This window comes from Aythya ferina (genome assembly GCF_964211825.1).
Source record: "Aythya ferina genome assembly, chromosome: 3".
Lineage (NCBI taxonomy): Eukaryota > Metazoa > Chordata > Aves > Anseriformes > Anatidae > Aythya > Aythya ferina.
The window spans coordinates 17,668,728-17,688,035 of NC_140298.1; the positions used below are offsets into that span (position 1 = coordinate 17,668,728).

The 19,308-nt window shown below is 41.6% G+C and overlaps 1 protein-coding gene across 3 annotated transcripts in view; it reads right to left on the reverse strand.

The window, feature by feature from the left end:
• Window positions 1–1,087: 1,087 nt before the first annotated feature.
• Window positions 1,088–19,308, reverse strand: part of XDH (xanthine dehydrogenase) — a 73,153-nt gene continuing 54,932 nt past the window's right edge. For all 3 annotated transcript variants that reach the window (XM_084514308.1, XM_084514310.1, XM_084514309.1), the window contains 16 exons: window positions 17,513–17,637; window positions 16,655–16,788; window positions 16,131–16,218; window positions 15,420–15,506; window positions 13,810–14,001; window positions 13,160–13,305; window positions 12,534–12,615; window positions 11,810–11,905; window positions 11,226–11,354; window positions 10,121–10,195; window positions 9,136–9,188; window positions 8,600–8,714; window positions 7,832–7,897; window positions 5,935–6,123; window positions 5,263–5,430; window positions 1,088–4,332 (listed from right to left, as the gene is read on the reverse strand). In XM_084514308.1, coding sequence (XP_084370434.1) covers window positions 4,282–4,332; window positions 5,263–5,430; window positions 5,935–6,123; window positions 7,832–7,897; window positions 8,600–8,714; window positions 9,136–9,188; window positions 10,121–10,195; window positions 11,226–11,354; window positions 11,810–11,905; window positions 12,534–12,615; window positions 13,160–13,305; window positions 13,810–14,001; window positions 15,420–15,506; window positions 16,131–16,218; window positions 16,655–16,788; window positions 17,513–17,637 — 1,796 coding nt within the window. In that variant the 3' untranslated portion in view covers window positions 1,088–4,281. The remainder of the gene's footprint in view (window positions 4,333–5,262; window positions 5,431–5,934; window positions 6,124–7,831; window positions 7,898–8,599; window positions 8,715–9,135; window positions 9,189–10,120; window positions 10,196–11,225; window positions 11,355–11,809; window positions 11,906–12,533; window positions 12,616–13,159; window positions 13,306–13,809; window positions 14,002–15,419; window positions 15,507–16,130; window positions 16,219–16,654; window positions 16,789–17,512; window positions 17,638–19,308) is intronic.

Sequence of the window (19,308 nt, forward strand, 5' to 3'; positions counted from 1 at the left end):
ACCCAGCAAGAAGGCTCAAAGGCTTCAGCACCCACCAGAGCTGACGTAGCCTACCAGAGGTTCAGGGGGAACTTGCTGCCACCCGGGTGTCAGGCTGCTGGGTGTGCCCTACCCTTATGCCAGTACCATAATGACAGCAGAGAGCACAGCTGTGGGAGGTGGGAAGCCTACTGACTCGCACCTTTCCCTTAGGAGGAAAAGGATTTTTGCCAATGAGTTAGCAGGGCTGATTGTCAGGGCTTTAAACTAGATTTCCAGGGGGAAAGGGACAAAACCAGGCCCACCAGTGATAAGTTATGGAACTGCACACCAATTTTGGAGGAACTGCATGGTGGGGAGGCCTGTCTACCCTACAAACGTAGGTGAGATGATACAAGGTGGCAGACCCTACTGGGGAACGAGTGATATTCCCAACCCTTTCATGCTCTGGAAAGTCCAGGCCTCGCCTGTCATTTGCTCATAACTGTTCTGTGTGGACTGTTTCCTATTTTATGACCCCACATCTCCAGCATGTCCAGACTTAAAAGATCGCCGGGAATGTAACATGATGCTTGCTCCACTAACAAGTTTTGAGTGACAACAGGTTCCCCTTTACAAGGCTGTTTTAAATGGGCCAAGCTTAGTTTTTGCCAGCACTCACTAGCTGCACTTTAAGAACACAGCCATCTAGACCAGGTACCTGTCACATCATGCAGACAGCCTGTGGTGCAGGCAGGCTCTCCACTGCCTACGTTGTGCAGTGCCTGCCACCTTTTCAAAAGCTGATGGGCCCGGCAGAGGTGGCTAGAAGCATCAGGATGCATCACTATCCTCCTGTAAAAACGGGACGTGGCTACTGTAAGATTTTCCTGGTGGAGAAGCACCATGGACCCTACTTTCTTTTGGACTTGACTGCCAGCATGGCCCAGAGAGAGGCAGTCCAGCAGCGTACTGCCTGGCAACCTGGAGCAACACCCTCACCATCTGTCAGCCATGGAGCTGACCTGCCGTGCAGCCTCTGAGAAGGGTCCATCCTTGTTAAAAACAAAGGATGATCTGAAGTTGTCCTGTTTTCAAATTGTGACGGACTTTTACTGTAGCATACTGATTTCCAGGATATTTTTTAGTTTTATTTTGTAATGTTGTGACATTCACAGAAAATTCCACGCACATTCATGTGACAGAGATACCAATTTGACTATGTTCATTGAAGAATGATAGCGAAAGCTGCCAATTATAATTGAGCTTAAACAATTACTGAAGATCAGCTTTCATCTCTCTTAGTGGGATGTGCAATTAATGTTATTTAAGACATCAGATCAGATGACCTCCTTTAGCTCTCCCACAAACTATCAAGCTACTGCAATGATTACTTAAATGTTGTTATTGCACATTACAATTTACAGTCTAACAAGATGGTTTATCTCCCAAGGATACAGTTCTGGAAGGAGAGAAGCAGGGCAGATTTCCAATTATACATAACATTAGCCATGCATCCGTACTATTATTCACTGAAAAGTACTAGGAAAGAAATATTTTATCTTTAGAAGTAGATTTCCCATCAGCAACTGCAAGCTGAAATCCTATGCAGAGAGATGTGCATCAAGAAATCTGACAGAGCATCTATCAGAGGACAATAATGTGCACTAAAAATAGTAGAGTTGTTCTCAGTTTAGTAGCACAGACCACATTTTAAGTTGGACTATTCTTTGTCAGTATTATCTCTTCCTTGCAGCCCTACACAAAGGGATCCAGTCCTTCCCTGGGGTTATCTGACACTTGGAAAAGCAATGTATGAAATGTTAAGACACTCAGAAAAATTAAATGAAAATCTCAGCTTCATATTCTTCAGGGTCCTCAGTGCTCACATAGCCCACCCAGGTGTTACATTGATCTCTGTAAATTCCCACTGGTTTCCAACCTTACCCTCAAAACCAGTTTCTGTAGATTATTTTGTAACCTTGATTTTATACCACTCCCCAACACTGGTGTCTGATACCATCTCCTTTCAATTCCAGTGTCTTCAAAAAGGAAGACGTTTCTTCCTCCTGACAGCCAGTGGCTGTGGAAGGGTAAAGTAAGTGGGCCCTAAGCTCAGGTGGGCCTGAGAGCAAAGACTGGTACCTGAAACTGTGGATCACAGATATTGCAGCAGAACTGGCTCCACAGGCTAAGCCCTGCACTGAACTAGCTTGCTTTGACCACTGCATAAATACATAACTTGGCAAATATACATCAGATTAATGCATGAAATGAGCAAGAAAAGTGAAACTACATAAATCCTTAAAGAATTTCAGCTGACTAGGCAGTCAGCGTGGCTATGTGAGATACCACAAACCCGTTCTGAAATCATGAAAAAGGTGCTGCCAGAACCACAGCAGATAAACAGCACATTCATCCTGCTAGGTGACATCCCGTCACAGGGGATGTGCTCCCTGTCAGCGACACTTTGTGAACACTTAAATGATGCTGGAAGCTCACTGGTGTCACACTCTTTGCCTCTAACACATTTTACAGTCCCTTTTTGTTTCTTTTTGGCCTGGGTAGAATGAGCGCATCCAACAATCTCGTGAGGTGGAACAATGCAGAGAGTGCTGATGCCTATCTACCTCACAGACTTGGTATTTTGCATCCCTTCCTGGACAAAAACAATGAATACACAGACTCCGATAGCTAGCTGTTCTGGCACACAAGTGATTACTTTTTTTTTTTTTTTTTTTTCTTTTCTAAGAGTTCTTGCCTTTTTTTTTTTTTTTTAACGTATTGCCAGCTTTCAGAATAAAACAAGAATGTGTTCTCACCCACTACCTGATCAGTAGAGAAACACCCATAATCTATTTTAATTAATAAAACAATTAGATACCAAGTTCAGCAGGCACAAAATACTTCCTGTAACTTGGAATATAAAAATGCTCTTTTTCCAGATGGTAGAACTAGATATAATTCTCAGCTTGAAATATTATACATATTTCCAAACTGTATGCCCTGGAGTGCTTCAAAAAATATTTCAAACTCTGTATACATTGTTAAGTCCTAAGATGGCAGCCAATATTAAGCAGGATGTATGTAAGCAAAATTTCCTTTAAAACAATTAAGTTATATCCTATTGCCTCATATTTTTGTTGTCCCTAGGAGTGTTAGAATAAAAAAAAAATATAACATTTTCATAGAGTTGTGGGCCAGAGAAATAGAAAAAGTTTGCATGTGATGAGCAGTTGCAGTACATGGCTGGCATCATCTAGAGAAAACGTGATGTCACCGTGGTACTGACAGTAACAAAACCTGTGAAGAGGGATGCCCAGACTTCAATCCAACATTAAAAACACATTGAACTCAAAAGACAAGAGGTCATCACATCATTAGCACATTTTTGGACAAGCAATCCATGTAGCAATACACCCAATTCCAGTACATTCAGCAAAACTAAGAGTTTTCTTGAAAATGCAGCAAGACCACAGCATGAAAGCAAGGAATTTATTCCTAGAGGACACACAGAGCCAACTAATCCCACAGCTTTGTCCATTCTTGTCCTGTTCCCTCACCCAGGGTGGTATAAATTGCCTTGGGAACAACGATCAGTAACTTCTTGTTACTCCAAGGTCCTTTCCTCTGCTATTTAAAAAAATGAAGGAAAGATGAAGAGGAAAAATGCTGAACATGTGAATGAATCAGCATCTTGCTGGAAGTCTTGGTATCTCTCGTTTTTGTCTTCAACTGGAGAAGATAAGGCAGCACATGAACTAAAAAATCATTACAGATCTGCTGTAGACAAAGCAATCCTCATATAACAGGATAAATCGGCTATCAGTCACATTTCAGGGTTGCCCTCTGAACGATGGCTGCTACACATGTAAGACCTTCTCCACAGTTAGCTAATGTCAAAATTCCTCATCTTCCTCTGATATATAGCTAGCTGTGTGTGCTGAGGCAACATGATAGGGTCCAGCCCTCAGTGCCTCTAATGCCTTTCCCCATGTCTGCAAGAGGACTTTTTTTTGGGGGGTTTGATGCATTTAAGTCCTTCCTGGCATTACAGCAGAAGGTGTATTCTTTTCCCCACAGTAAAAAAAAAAAAAAAAAAAAAAAAAAAAAAAAAAAAAAAAATCACAGCTATAATCTGGCAGCAATCCTCTCTCCTAGAGGAACCAATGATTGAACAATTAAACGTGAAAGCTCTATGAATCAAAATAGAGGAGCCACATGAGCACCGATTCTTTTTTTCTCATTATAGTCCTACTGGGTTTACAGTGGAGGGACCACAGGGCAGTTTCACGAGGAGAGTTTGCTCCTCAAACTCTCCATTTACACACGCACAGACCATGGCTTAAAGGTCCCTGGCTCAGCAGAAGGACACTGTAAAGAGAAGAAAAAAATACAGTAAGCAACAGCAACAACGAAGGTTCTGATCTGTTTCAGTGTGCCCCACCATGCTTCCTCTGGGGTAAGTGACTCTGTACCACTGAGATCTGAGCTCAGATACTTGTCTTTGTCTCGTGGCACTTCTGCTAAAGGCTGTTCCTGGCTCTAGCTGAAGGCCTCGTTCTCACAGTTATTTCTGAGTCCTCCTACTCAGACAGCGATGTAGGTGTTTGGTGAGGAGAACCAAGGTATCCAGGCTTTGCTGTTAACAACAGCAGGGTTCAAGCTGACAAAAGCCTGGTGGATGCCCATGTGAACAGACAGTGAAGTTTTTGGAGTCACAAAGGAATCAGAAGGACTTTGTGCAGGGACATAATCCTATGCAGCCCTGTCACAGCACTATGACAGAGAATAAACCCATGAGGAGATGGTGACAGTGTTAAATCCTGCATTCCTTCACGTGAAGCCCACACCCTCTAAGGAGACTCCCAAGGTCGTAACATTCAGCAGAAGTGAGCATTTCCAGTAACACTTCTTTGCTCTCCCTATTGGAGGGAGGCCAATAAATCACACAGTAGACCTGCAGTATGCATTAACTGTTGTGATCCCCTAAAAGATGAGGGTCAGGAGAATCAGGACAGGTCAATGCCTTCTATAGGCTGCACTTAAGAGGATGAACTGCAACTTCAGAAATATTATATGACAGCCCTTCCTGCAATGGCAGCCCAAATAGTGCTGGTCAGTGGATTTGTCTTTCATTTGGTGGCATGTTAAGTGAAGGATAATACTCATGAAATAAAAACCAGATGCTTAAGTAGGGCCATAGCTTCCCCACACTGCCCTAATCCCAGACCTGAGCCACAGTGACTAGCACACACAGAACACGCTGGTCAGGGAGCAGACTATGAAACCAGAAGCTTTTACCATTTTTGTGAAGATGTCCACACAAGCATTGCGGATCCTCTCTGGGGTGGCAGGGCTGTCCAGCCGGAATGGTTCAGTCAGGCCGGACTCCTTCCTTGCTGAGTAGATGGCATCTTTAATGGCATAAAACACTGAGGCAGACAGGAACAGAGGCGGCTCTCCCACAGCCTAGACAGAGCATAAGCAAGATTGAGGCTGCAGCCCCAAACAGTCCTGATTCTAGAGAGACTAACGGGGCTAACAGAAAGATGAGCAGGCCCTAGACACAAGATCTTGGTGCATCAGACCTGGGGAACTGGTACTACTGGAAATGTCATTCACAGTGGTGGTTCTGCTGCCAGGGAAAGGAAATCAGGGCTTTGGGAGATGACAGCAAGGGTGTTGGCATGCAGGGGAAGGCTTGCAGCCTCTGTTAGAGGAGAGCTTCTAGCACAGCAATGTTGCTTCAGTTCTTTCTACTGGCCAATCAAGGATGCAATGTGAAGACTACTTCTGGTCCTCTGTACAATGAACAGCAGTGTACATGTTTCTGGTAAGGAATAGAAAAGCATCCTGACCCACGAGTAAAGCCAGCATAACAAAATCAACTCTTCTGACACATGCATCATTACTTTACCACACATTTACACAAGTCTAGAGCAGTAAGAGGCCTGCAAGATCTTGCAAGCATACCTTGGATGAATAAACTGCTTTGCTGTTTGGACAGTCACGGAGGAGCGACACATAGAATTCTGTTGGGATGTCTCCAAACGCAGGGATTTTGTACGCTCCAGGCCCTCGTGTGTACAAGTTCCCTTCTGGGGAATAGCGTAACTCCTCCATGGTGAAGAGCCCAAGTCCTTGGACAAACGCTCCTTCTATCTACAAAAACATCCAAACAAGGTTACAATCTTTTTTCATTGTTGTTGTTGAACAAGTAGTGACAATTTCAGCCAGAGTTTCCAACCCTCCATTCCTAGCTAAATACCTATTTTTTTGTCTCTAAACCCTTGTCCCTTCTGCTGAGTGGTTTGGCACCTTTATGCAACTTCTGTGTTCCCAATATAGATATGACTGCATCTTCCTGGCAGATGAAGCAATCTATCTATACAGCAAGCACATATACTGTAAATGCAGGACAGGATATTTTTGATGAAACAAGGGGAAAAAAATCAATACCAAAATATCGATTCCTTCACAGGCAGATAAGCACCGAATGAATTGTACTTGCTGATAATTCAAAGAAGATCAAAAGGACTGAAGTAAACTTATCTGAAAACAAACTATTTTATGTTTGCTATTTTAGTATGAATGCTTTCCTGGGTACTGCATATTCTCTGGTTACCAGTATAGACCCATGCAATAACACTCCTATATCCATTCAACTCTTAAAGGCTTCTTTGCATAACTTTTCTACTCTAAATTTTAGGAGAAAAAGAAGAAAAAAAAAAAAAGAAGGAAAGCAGCTATGAGAGGAGGATGTGCCCAAACAGCCCTATATGTGGAAGCTCTGTTCTCTGCGTCCACTGAGAGATCTGACAAACAGACTACTCTAAAGATTCAGCACAAACATTCCTTAACCCAGCTCCATGTGCTCGCATTCTTGCAGCCATACAACTTTTGTCCCCAAGGTTCTCTGCAGTGATACATGGAAGGACACAGGAAACCGCCATCTCTTTGACAGGTTCCACATAGCCCATATCTTTATTCCCAGCCCCAATCTAATATGCTGAGAAGACAGAAAAGCCCCATTTCCCCTTGGCCACTTCCAAAAAAAAAAAAAAAAGTCTCTTTCCGAAAACATGCTGCTCTCAATGCACCTTGAGTTCTGGAAATAACTCCTGCAGCAGCATCACTGAGTTGCACTGTACTGACACCTAGAGTTAGCAAGGCAGCATTGCCTGGGTAAACAGGTGCAAATGTCTAGATAGACCTCTCGGTATATCAGACAACCTTGTTTTTATTACCTTTACTTGCTGGGTAGTTTCATTGTGATTATTACTGTACAAAATACAAAAGTACATTTGTACCTGCCTGAAAATTTGCAAGCTAAGTAATTCGTCCAACTTCTTATTGAGATCCCTGCACAGCACTAGCTGGAGAACAGAAACAACTGCCCCAACTCTTTATTCACAAAAGAACTTTCACTTAATTAAATGGGAATTGACATTGACAAATCGGAGTATAGAAACAGGGTGTGGGATTTATCCTAGACATGCCACATAGCAGAAGATGGCCCTAAGACGAGGTTATTCCATTGTATTAATATTCTCTGGATTAATTTCTTAGGTGAGGTATACATTGAAAAGCATTGGTGTAGTGGTAAGTGGTGCATACGCTGTAGACCCTATATCCAATACTACTACTAATAAAAACGTATTTCCCTACAAAATTATGTGCCTATTGCATAGTTAACTGTGGGTCAAACTTTCATAACCATCTTAAAATGCATCTCTGGATATCCAGTTTAAGTTTAAAACATTCTGTTTGTAAATGTACAAGCTGGAGTGGGATAATGCTTCATCTAGAAAAGCCTGAGGGTAATGTGATCACTTTAACACAGTGAAATTAGTGACACTCTTTCACTTACCTGTCCTATATCTATGGCTGGGTTGAGACTGGTGCCAACATCCATGACAATGTCTGTGCGAACGTTCTAAAAGACAGAAATAAAGAATAAATCAGCACAGACATTGAAACTGGCACACCATGGTTTTATACGAGGAGGCGTAATACATCCACCAGTATCCATACTTGGCCATTGTTCAACAATCTATGTCAAGCTCAATTCTTCATACTATCTTTTGAAGGGAGTTCATCTCCAAAGTAAAACAAAGGAACTCACTACAGTTTTCCCTGGAGATCCATCAGACCAATCTGCATTAATTAAAACTGCCAGTATCAGTGCTCTGTACTTAAGCATAGCCAATTAGGCCAAATGCTAATGAATCGTCTTCTTTCCTTCTCTCTCCCACCCAACCCCCTCTTCTCATGAGTACTCCCTCCCTCTTTCACCCTTAAAAGATCCCAGTGTTAGTTATAATGATTAACTCAATTCTCTTACGTTGCTGTTCCTTTGTGCTAACACAGCGCTGATATCTCTTACATAAGCAAATCCAATAACTTTTGCAATCATTCATTAAGCCTCCTAGTATCCCTGCAGGTCAGATAATTCTCAATTTATTATACTTTATGGACTGTTGCACTGTGGACCACAGGAGTTAAGAAATCCAGTGAAGGTCACGCTGGACCAATGACTGAGCTAGGAACAGGCTGACACCCACTATTTGTTCTAATTCCCTCTGAACGTTTCTTATACGTAAACAAAAAAAGGCTATTTCACTGATGATCCCCTCACCTTGTGGTCACCTGTCAGGCAATCTATCTCAACCTCAGAGCAAGCAACACCGTAACTGAAGTAGCAGAATGGCTTCCCTTCATTCTTCTCAAAATCGTAGCCAAGGTCAGGAATTCTTGACACAAAAGAAAAACAAAAGCACATTTCATTCCACAAATTAAAATCTTTATTCACTCGTGTTTTACCTCCTCCATCAAACCCATGCAGAAGTGAAAAGCATAAACAACTATAAATAGAAATCTCCTAAAGCTGCCCTGTATTCGCAAACCTTATTGAAACTATTTTAGCTATTTTCCAACGAATCTCAGATCTTAGGGTGAGTATTATGGACTCATTGCCATAAATCCAGTAGCAAATCCTTTGCTTTTTGAATGCAGTTGAACATTTCTTGGAGGTCATTTGCAATGATTCTAGGCAGCAAAGGGCATACAGCCCTGGGTTAGAACGGTGACAGGGGGATTAGGGCTGTAAATCCTCCCAGAATCTCCCTGGATGCAACTAAGAACTGTGTCTCTGTAGTGTGAATATTCACTCACCTATAAAACCCCGTGGCTGACAGGCTAACACAGTCCTGATAGGCGGTTTTAATCTGCCAAAGAGAATAAGAAATTGAAAACAATAATAGTCCAACTAGTGCCTGGAAAAACAGCTACCCCAAATACATCATTCCCAAATACACTTCAAGGAGAGCACGAACAGAAGGTGTCCAATGACAGACAGCTGTGACACTACGCAGCACCAACACTGCCAAGGGAAACATCATCTTGCTTCCCCAGATAGCCTCGTCAGCAGCTACCAAGGTATAGCAGCAGAGGTGTAAGACTTATTTATTTGTCTCTCAGCAACAGATTAGTCTTTGAAGCTCAGAGACAAAGGTTAAACACTATCAGTCTCCTTGACTTCACCGAGGCCAGGAGAAATCCTGTCCTGACATCCAAATCACAAAATCGAAGCTCCTCCTTTGAAGAGGAGCTTCTATTGAAATAAAATCTTTAAAGCTTGCTATTGAAAATAGTTTTAGAGTGTTACAGCACACCAATCTCTTGTTATTGAGGTTATAGAGTTATTCAGGTTATAAGTTATTTATAGGTTTTATAGGTATATTTTATAGGTTATTTATAATTATCTAAATCACAGCCAAGAAGCACTACAGGAGGTGGCTGGTAACTCAAAGTCATCTTTGTCACAGAATCCCATCATTACAAATTAGGTTTCTTCCTGTCAGGGACTGGAGCCTGACTACATAGATATATGTAACCACTCAAAACTTATTTGATAAAGTTTGTCATAGGCAGGCCCCAGGATCTGGGGAAATCTCCGTATTAAAGTCACAGGTGATGTTGTGGGAATGAACCCTTGCCAGCTTTAATTACTTCCCTTGCCAGGTTTCTGCTTTGCTGTTCTTCCTCAAATCTTTTCTAGTGGGATGCAGACCTGGAGGATAACTTGTATACAGGGTTTGTCAGTGCAAACAACCTGTGACAATGCCCACCTGTCCCATGACATATACAGACAGCTTACCCAGTCTTCCCAGGATCCTTTGGGATTAGACTGTTTGATTGGATCAAGTCGTTTTAAGATGGTCTGACATGCATTCTAAAAACAAATAACGAAAAGCAGTATTAGAAGACTTGAAAAGTCAGCCTATAGTATTAAGAGTGTAATACCAGTCTCAAAGAACCTTCTGTTTAAATCAATATTGCCTCCAGGACTTTGGCATATCATAAAACGGATCAAAGTTCACTAACAGAAGGCTTGCTGCGTAGGAGAAATGTTGACTGAATAGGATTTTAAAACAGATCGTCTCTGCTGATAGCAGAGGAGAATCCCAAATACAGCACAGAACTTGCCAGACCATGACGCATAACATCACAAGTCCATTTGTTTGTGCAGCAACTTTACCTGCACCAAGTCATAGTGGGACACATTGCCATATGCAGCAAGATGATGCAATAACACTGAAAAAATATTCTTGCCAAAATTCAGCTTATTGAATCAAGCTGTGCAGAGCCCATCCTACTGAATCAAACCACGAATATTTATTATTATTTTTTTTACTTCTAGATTATCCATCCTCTTTTCTTCAAACACGAGACTGACCAAGACTAAATTCCTCTTTTCAATGGAAGTGTCACACACCCTGCAAACAGATGCACTGGTAGCTCCACACCATGTCAGGGACGATCATAACCATGCCATTGCCACAGAAGGCTATTTGCTCCAAGTGTTTAACACTTAGAGGTATTTGGTTCTGGAGCACAGCCCACAAACAAGCTGCAAGTAGTATCTGTAGCGTAATACATTGTTATAGATAAGGTCTCATTAATTACTAAGAAGCTAGCCATTTAAACAGATGCTTTGTTCTGTTTTTGAGTAATCACAGAAACAGTATTTTATGACTACAAAAAGTCTGAAAGAGAGAGTTAAATAAAAATAGGAAAAAATTATGGTCATTCATTATCTAACACCCCCAAGTAGTTATAGCAGTAATTAGGAGGTATCCTTTGCCTGCAAGTCCCTTTTGAATGTTATATTTTCCTTAAGCTATAGATAAATATGTATCAACTTTTCATCTTCTGGAGTCCCAGCTCATGACCCAACTGTTTAAATAACTTGGTTTCAGTACATGGACAGCCATTCCGTTGATGTCTGCGCTGACAGATGCAGCTGTTGGGGAGGTATTTGGGACAGTATTTGTGCTGGTCTCACTGATGTAAATTTTGGAGGTGGGGATTCCCAGTGACCTGCTAGCAACCTGCAGAACAAAGGAAAACAATTGGTAAGTGGCTTTTAGGAGGGCATGATCATTCACTGCCTACACTGCTAGGGTCCACATTGCAGCCTTCACCCTCTTCCAGTACTAAATCTCATCTTTCTTGGGGTATCAGTTGACCCGGTGCTTGAGAGCTAGCCAGAAAATTAAGTTTGCCCTTCACAGACACTGTCCAAGTAGATACATATACACTTTTGCCAATCCATAAGCTGTATTATCTACAATAAGAAGAGCTAAAATTATGAGGATTCTAGTTCTCCTGCTCAGCTGTAATAATACTCTGGAAACCTAGCACTGCTGCTGAAGGAATTAGTCATGATTTATTACCCTACACATGCCTACAAAAGAGGTGTCAGGATGTCTGAGGCAATGCTATAAAATGAGTATAATTTAGCTGAAAATATTTCTCATGCGGTTAAGTCCAAATTCATTATTACCTGGATCATTTTGGTGTGAAGTCCTTGACCCATCTCAGTCCCACCATGTGTAACTAGCACAGAGCCATCTGTATATACATGGACCAGAGCTCCAGCCTATAAAAGGGAATATCATTCCAAGTTTATTCCAAGTGTCATCATAAATGAAGTAGTGAAGTGCTTGGCAGAGTCCAGTTAAAAACTACAGAGAGAATGAATTTGGAACTAGACCAGCGTTGTTCTTTCGAGTAACTAAAGCCACTAGTTTACACCTGGGGTGAATTTGGTTTAGTGTCACCAGCTCAACAGAAATTCCAGTGACATGGCAAACCTCAGCCAGTATTTTCACCTGAGAAAACAGGTGAAGTAACCCAAACCTCTCCTGTAAAACAGAGATGCACTGTGCACTTGAATTTGCCAACACCACTGACAGTCCATCAAATCAGGTTAAACGTATGAATGACAGTGACCATATTTCAATGTCACAGTATTTCCACCACTGAGGAAGAGAGAACATGAAGGGAAATTAATACAGTAACAACATAGCTGCATCGTGGTGTTTTTTTTGGACTGTATAAATTGTAACTGTTGTGTTGCTCGTTTTGGTTCAAAAATTTTGTGCTTTTTCTTAACTAATTTAACCACTTCTCTGAAAAGCTCTGGTTAAGTACAAAGGGAGTGGGGTCTGGGAAAGACATCATAAATCTATCTCCTCTACTTGAAAAGATGAATGACACTTACGGACCTGGTTCAGAAATGGGATAGTGAAGCTGATGCCAAATTTGGTAGGAATAATGCACATTCCTCTTTTCTTCCAGCGGTTTTGCCTGCAAGGAAAGAATATTTTTTGTATAGTCATGAAGCTTTCATTTAAATTTGGTGCTGTATCACTCTGACAGATTGGGTATCAAAGCAGAATTTAAATACATGAATGTAACAGTCGGAGTTAATCAGTAATTTTTAAGAGAGAATGGCTTTGTTTATGGGTACAGGAAGAAATCTGAATTGAAGATGGCCTCCTAGGCATTAGAGAAGCACTTGTATTGACTATTAGCTACCTAGTTATAAATACAAGCCAATTAAGAAAGACAGTCATATGAAAAGACAAACAAAGCCTAGATTCTACAGACATCTCTCCTCTGCTACATTTCCCTTACAAAACCATGTCATGTTAGGCCTCATCTAAGCCACCACACCACTGATAAAGGTTTTTTCACACAATGGGCCTGTAGGAATTTCAAAAAGAGGAATTTTTAGAAGTCAGTCTGCAAATACATGGACTAACTTCACATCGCTCAAGTTGCTAAGAGAATACCAGAAGTTAGAAGGCAACAGGTACACCCAGTAACACCACAGCTGCAGAACACTTACTTGTTGAATTCTTCAATAAGTTTCTTCCTGGCATGAAAGCTAGAGCTTGATAAACACTCATCCCAGCACCTCCGTAGAGTAAATCCCTCCAGCTTTTGGTTAAAATGAGTGAGGTCTCCTTCGTTATAAAGATTGAGCTTCCGTACCTTCCCAAAGAAAAAGACATGTAAAGGATGTGCCAAGTTTAATGTTTCAAACTAGGTCCTTTTAATGGATGTCATCAAAAGAACATTGGTTCCTAGTTTTTCCTCCTCTGCTCACTCTACAGAGCAGTAGAATTAAGAGACACAAATCTTTTTACGGGAAAATGGAACGTAAGACATTAAGGCTGGGAACTTTCAAGAGAAAGTGTTAGCATATTGTTAATAAGATTAAGGTGCTTAGTACCTTTAGGGTTTTTCTGAATACCTACTGTTAAAACAGGTATTACACAATTGAGGCTACTTAGGGAATATAAGGAAGCAGAAGATGCTAGAAGGAAGAACCAAGCTATAATGTGACTATCAAAGAGAAAACCTGAGATTCTGCTAAGGACTCAGCAGAAAATGAAGCAAAAAATTCTTATGCTTCATAATTTTCTGTGGTTTTATCCAGTTCTCAGAGCTTGTTCAAAGGCAGCACTGCCCTGAAACGTGTCAGGGGATCTGTACCTCCTCAGGTGGTAGGCCACACTTCTGAGCAATATCACTCATCCAGCACTCAGCAATCATCATTCCTTGGGGGCCTCCAAAGCCACGGAAAGCTGTGTTGGAAGACAAGTTGGTCTTGCAGACAGTGCCCACGCTGCTAACATTGGGGATGTTGTAGGAGTTATCCAGATGAAACAGGGCTCTATCCATAACCTGGTGAAGAGAAGGGACGGGGATATATACATTTTACATGAATTACATGTCAGACTTTTGATCACCTGCCAAAGACAGCCTGGAAAGGTGCAAAGCAACACAAGAATCATTTTCTCTTGCATCCCACAGGTCTGCAGTTAACATGAATGAGCACTGAGGTGCAGCCAGTACTCCTTCCTGTTCGTATTGGAGTGTCAAGCAGTATCCTCATTCTCCTGACAGAAAGGAAGATAAGCACACTTCTCTCTTAACATTTAGGGTCCTGGAACAGATTGAGCTTCAACGTTATTTGTTGGCCTTGGGCTCTTGCTGGGACAAACTGTTACTAAATGCCATTACCCGCCTGGAAGTTCAAGAATCTTCTTTTAAATATACAGAGTAATTTGTTCCTGGAAAAGACGTATTGCTGATGTCAAGTGACTCAGCAGCTGGGCTACGGGAGTAGTAAGGGCAAATAAATATTTTCAATAACTACATCTAACCCACAAGATTTCAGATCTTTGTCCACTAATTGTCCAAACTGAGAAAGGGCCAGATCTTCTTTCTGGCTTTTGTTCCCAGCAGCAGGGAGGAGATTATGCACATCTCAAATCTATTTCAACTTGGAGCACTTCCCAGTTTCCTAATTCAAACAGTCAGACAACGCATATGTATGTACTCCCAGCCACGCCCACAGTTTATGCAAAGACAAATGCCTGACATTCCTCTCTGTACAGCACCAAGCATATTGCTAGTGTCAAACGTGACTCTAGTACTTGCAGTCCTCTCTCGCTGAAATGGATTCATTTTTGCAGAAAATTTTCAAAGACTCAGCAGACTGGGGAAGGAGAACTAAAGTGAGCATGATTGACACTAGGCTAATGGATTGGACACACGCAACAGAAAAATAAAATTTTCTACTGAACAGTGCAAAAATTCTTGAAAACGAACTCTGAAATCAGGCCCAACCTTGTCCTTATTGCTTCTGAACTCCAATGCTGAGCTTCTGTTAGCTTTGTTCACTCCTTAACAAACTTGTTGATTTAGGCAGCCTGCCCTGATCAGGCTATTGACTTTGGCATTTCTTACTCCAGTAAACTAGCTTTCCCCAAAGCTGGGGGAGTATTAGCCATCTTGTATTGTGCAGTAAGTTTTCCATAACAGTCTTCTGTAAGGCAAAGCAAACCCCCTTGACCCTTTTGCCCTATCCAAGTTACTATGGCATCAATAAAAACTGTGTGGTACGTGTCAAGACAAGTAGGTTGGCTCAGACAGAAGTTGTAGAAGCTACAACACTCATCAGAATCTGCTTACAATCATGTCAGCGTGGAGGATGTGTAAGCATTGCTGTAGGTAAGTTCTCTTAAATCAGAGAAAAAGGTTACGCAGGGAAACGTGTCTTCTACATAGTTAACTATCAGAAAACTTCTTGTACTTACACCATAAGAGAGGTCTGCAGAGTTGCCCCCGTTGCTGTAGTATGACACCTCCAGACTCTTCACTTTCCCGTTTTTCATGAAACCAACCTGTCAAGAGAATATTGTCAGTAACGTCTTCTCTATAGAATGTGGTTTTGTACTTCCTTCCAAAAACTGAATGGACCTTATGCAGACAAAAAAGTAATTACTGAGGAAGCTTCCCAGTAAAGAGTGTTTGTATGCATCTTAATCTTGCTCCAGAAAACTCTTCTGAAAATAAAGGCGAATTGTCACAGCCACACATTAACACACAATAACCTTAACAGATCTTTTGCCTTGAAAAATAAAAGCACTTGGACTGAAGAAGGAATGGAAGGAGAAAGTTAAGACAATTAGGAGTACAATACTGTAAACCAATTGGGAGCCATCTAAGATCAATGTGATTGTCCACAAGGGGAAGATTCTTTGTTGGAAGAAGAGGGAAGTACTCACACAGAGGTCATGAGAGGGGAACCATCCAAACCAAAAGTACTGCTACAGGAAGCAGAATTTTTCAGGAAGCAAAAGGACGTTAACAGAAAGAATGCCGTGACTGGGCTGATAGATCCATTTGCTGCAGGGGACATCAGCAGTGAAACAATCAGAGCAGTAAGTTTATTGCTATATCTTACTGCTCTCTGATGTTTCAAATGACACCAAGAAGACATGCATTCATTTCATGTGTATGCATACCTTGTATCTTCCGAGGAAGGGATGCCTCCCACCACTTATAAGCATGTCCTCATCTCGATCCAGCATGCATCTTACTGGGCGTCCAGTTCTGTTAAAGGATACATTTATCAGGCAAACCCTGAATTGCAGGGTACAGTTCCTACGGAGACATACTCAAATCTTTTCAGAGTCTTTTCAGGGTGGCAATGGCTATCTGCATTAAGGATAAATTGCCTAGATTGTGTCTCTTGCTGTGTGTACGCATAAAAAGTACATATATATATGTAACACAAGAACAGAAAAGTCCCCCCCCTTTCCTGTTAAAAGCTGACATTCTTGAATAAGCTTAGTCCTTTTGAACAGGTTCGTTTTCTTCCAGCTCAGAGACCATTATACGCCTCCTTTAGGAAATCTCGGGTTTGCTACAAGCTATACAGTAAAAAGCCATGAAGAGTCTGCTCCAGTGCAGATTGTGCTCCAAAAAGAGGTAGCCTAGACCAGGTGAAGTGAAAGGAAAAAGTCCTATTCCCCACATAGAAACTTACTTGAAGGCTGCCACAGACACTGCAGTTGTCAAAATGGTATTTCTAGTCTCTTTTCCTCCAAATCCTCCTCCCATTCTTTTCACTCGAACCACAATCCTATTTGATGGGACTCCCAGTGCACTAGCAACAAACTCCTGAAGAAAAACAGGACAGCAGAGCATGTATGGAACTGTCCTGGTGTTAAGAACCAGACACAAACACGTTGCCTTTTGCAGCCATTGTAATAGTGGAAATACTCTGTTACTGCTCCAGGTCCTATCAGTCCTGCAATTAACTTAGTTGCAATTGGAACCCATAAGCCCATCATTTCATCTCTGAGGTGGGATAGCATATAATCCTTCAGTAAACAGCACAAGATTTAGAAAGACTTGCAGAAGATGAGGTTACCAAGATACGGGTCTCATTTAGCACAACATTTAACATCTGTACCACTCTGTCCATCCTCCTCACTAAGATAGGGGGCTTTTGGATTGTCTTGGTGAGTCAGTCTGTAAACAGGACAAAGACACCCCATAGTGCCTGTAGCCTATCCCACAAAATGGCAGAGTTGGTCTGTATTGGCAGTGTTTGTACCCCCTCCCTTTCTGACACATCATCCAACAACCAGGCTTCACCACCAAGGGTTAAGGACGTAATCCCTGGTAAGAGAGAGGTGCTGCCAAGAGAAATCTCTTACCTGGAAGTGGATTCAGGACACCAATATGACGGATGTGGACTTTGATCCTACACCCACCTCTAAGCCTAAGTGCCCCCACACACACAAACAAGGCAAGCCAGGACTAACTGCAAAGCAACTGTTTATCTACTCTAACACTGAGACTCAAAAGTGTTTTGGGTATCAGGTCAATGAGGTAGTACCTGTGTCTTCATTAAGTTTTGGGTTGACACGAAGAGTTCCATCTCACCACCTTCTCCCTTTGGCACAGCCACAGTACAGTGTGTTTCCAGGTAGAAGTGCTCCTGTCCACCAAGGTACATCTCTCCTAGAAAATGGAAAGAAATGCCCCATAGGTAAGGTGCCTCTGGTGTTGTAAGAAGTTGCCCACCACTTGTTGTAAGCAAAACACTGCTCTTTTAATGTGTTAAACAAGAATCCTTCATGCTGCCCAGCACTGGATATCTTTAGGTCTAAAACTGGCACTTCCAGTTTCATCTCAAAAAAAAAAAAAAAAAAAAAAAAGCAACAACCACTTTCTAGAAATCTTCAGTCTGAAGCACTTGTGGCTGGCATTTCAAAAATAAGCCTGCACCCCACACCATTGACCTAGCATCCTTTAAAATTTAGAGTTCAGTGCGTTTCAGACTGCCTTGATAACACCACTGACATAAAGGATAAAAATAAATCAAGCATAGACTAGCTGAGCAGATCAAATGCGGGATTACAGACTTTAAAACAGGGGAACAAAAATAGAAACCCCAAATGCCTTAAGATGATCTAACTCATGATCAGTTCTCTGCTGCTGCACATGACTCTTTACCAGGACATCTTATCTGGCATTGCTGATGGTGCAATTTTAAGTCATGCTACATATTGTTACGTCTCAGAATCAACCTTTTTTCTCAGTTACAGCCCTGACCTATTCAGCTGCCACAAAAAACAATTTTCAGAGCAGTTCTTAAGATGCTGTTCCTCTCCTGTTCAACTTAGTGACAACAAAATAGCTGCCTTCTTTAGGCACCTCAGTGAGAAATGCACACTTGTGTGAGACTATGCTTACTCTGGGATGTAGACTCTGGTATGTAGAAGGGTTTTTCCCTTTTTTGCTCAAAGGGGTAGGCCTGGCATTTGCACAGTATTGTGTTTTTTTTTTTTAATAACCTCATATTCTAGCTCAGAACAATTTCTGCCTTGCCTGGCCCAATTATTTCATTTTATATAATATAGCACTCCTTAAGGAACAGTAAACAAGAGTTTATGACACCCTTGAAATGCCAGGGCCAATGGCTGACTGCAGAGAAAAGTCTCAGCAATGCACAGCAAAATGCAGCAAGCAACAGAACTAGAAAGGTGTCTTTCAGTTAAGCAGCTCTTTCCTTCTCCCACGAGGCGGTAAGGGTGGCAATACTTCTCTGTTTTCTTCAGGAATAACCTCTTCATACCAGGCCTCATCTGTGTGCCTTAACTTTGTTTTCAGATCTGGAAGAGGGATGTAACACCCTCTTTTTTTTTTTTTTTTTCTTTTTTTTCTTTTTTTTTTTTTTTTTTATAAATGCATAGTTTCCAGAAGGTCTGATGTATGTGACTCTTCCTTACGGAAGCTGCTGATCAGTGCTATATACCAAGCAAGTTACCCTTTGTTTCTCATGGGCACACAACATGGATCTGACAGAGTATTCTAGTTCACATCTCTGGCACTATTTCCTCCTAATCCTTACAGGGTTAAACAGTTGTTGAGAATTGCTGTGTTTATCCATGCTTCTGTAACCTCCCCAGCAGACTCCAGATGCATGAGACAAGAGCATACGAAAAAACAGGCCAACAAACAACATTCAAAAAGTGTTATAAGGAGTTCCCATGTTCTTCATGATACCTACAGCCACCAAAGTTGGTGAATCAGGTTTTCAGAAGCATGCATGTCCTGTTTTAATAAGACACAGTTATATATCAGGAATAAGGAAACTGATAGTCTCCAAGAATCAGACTAGACTATGAT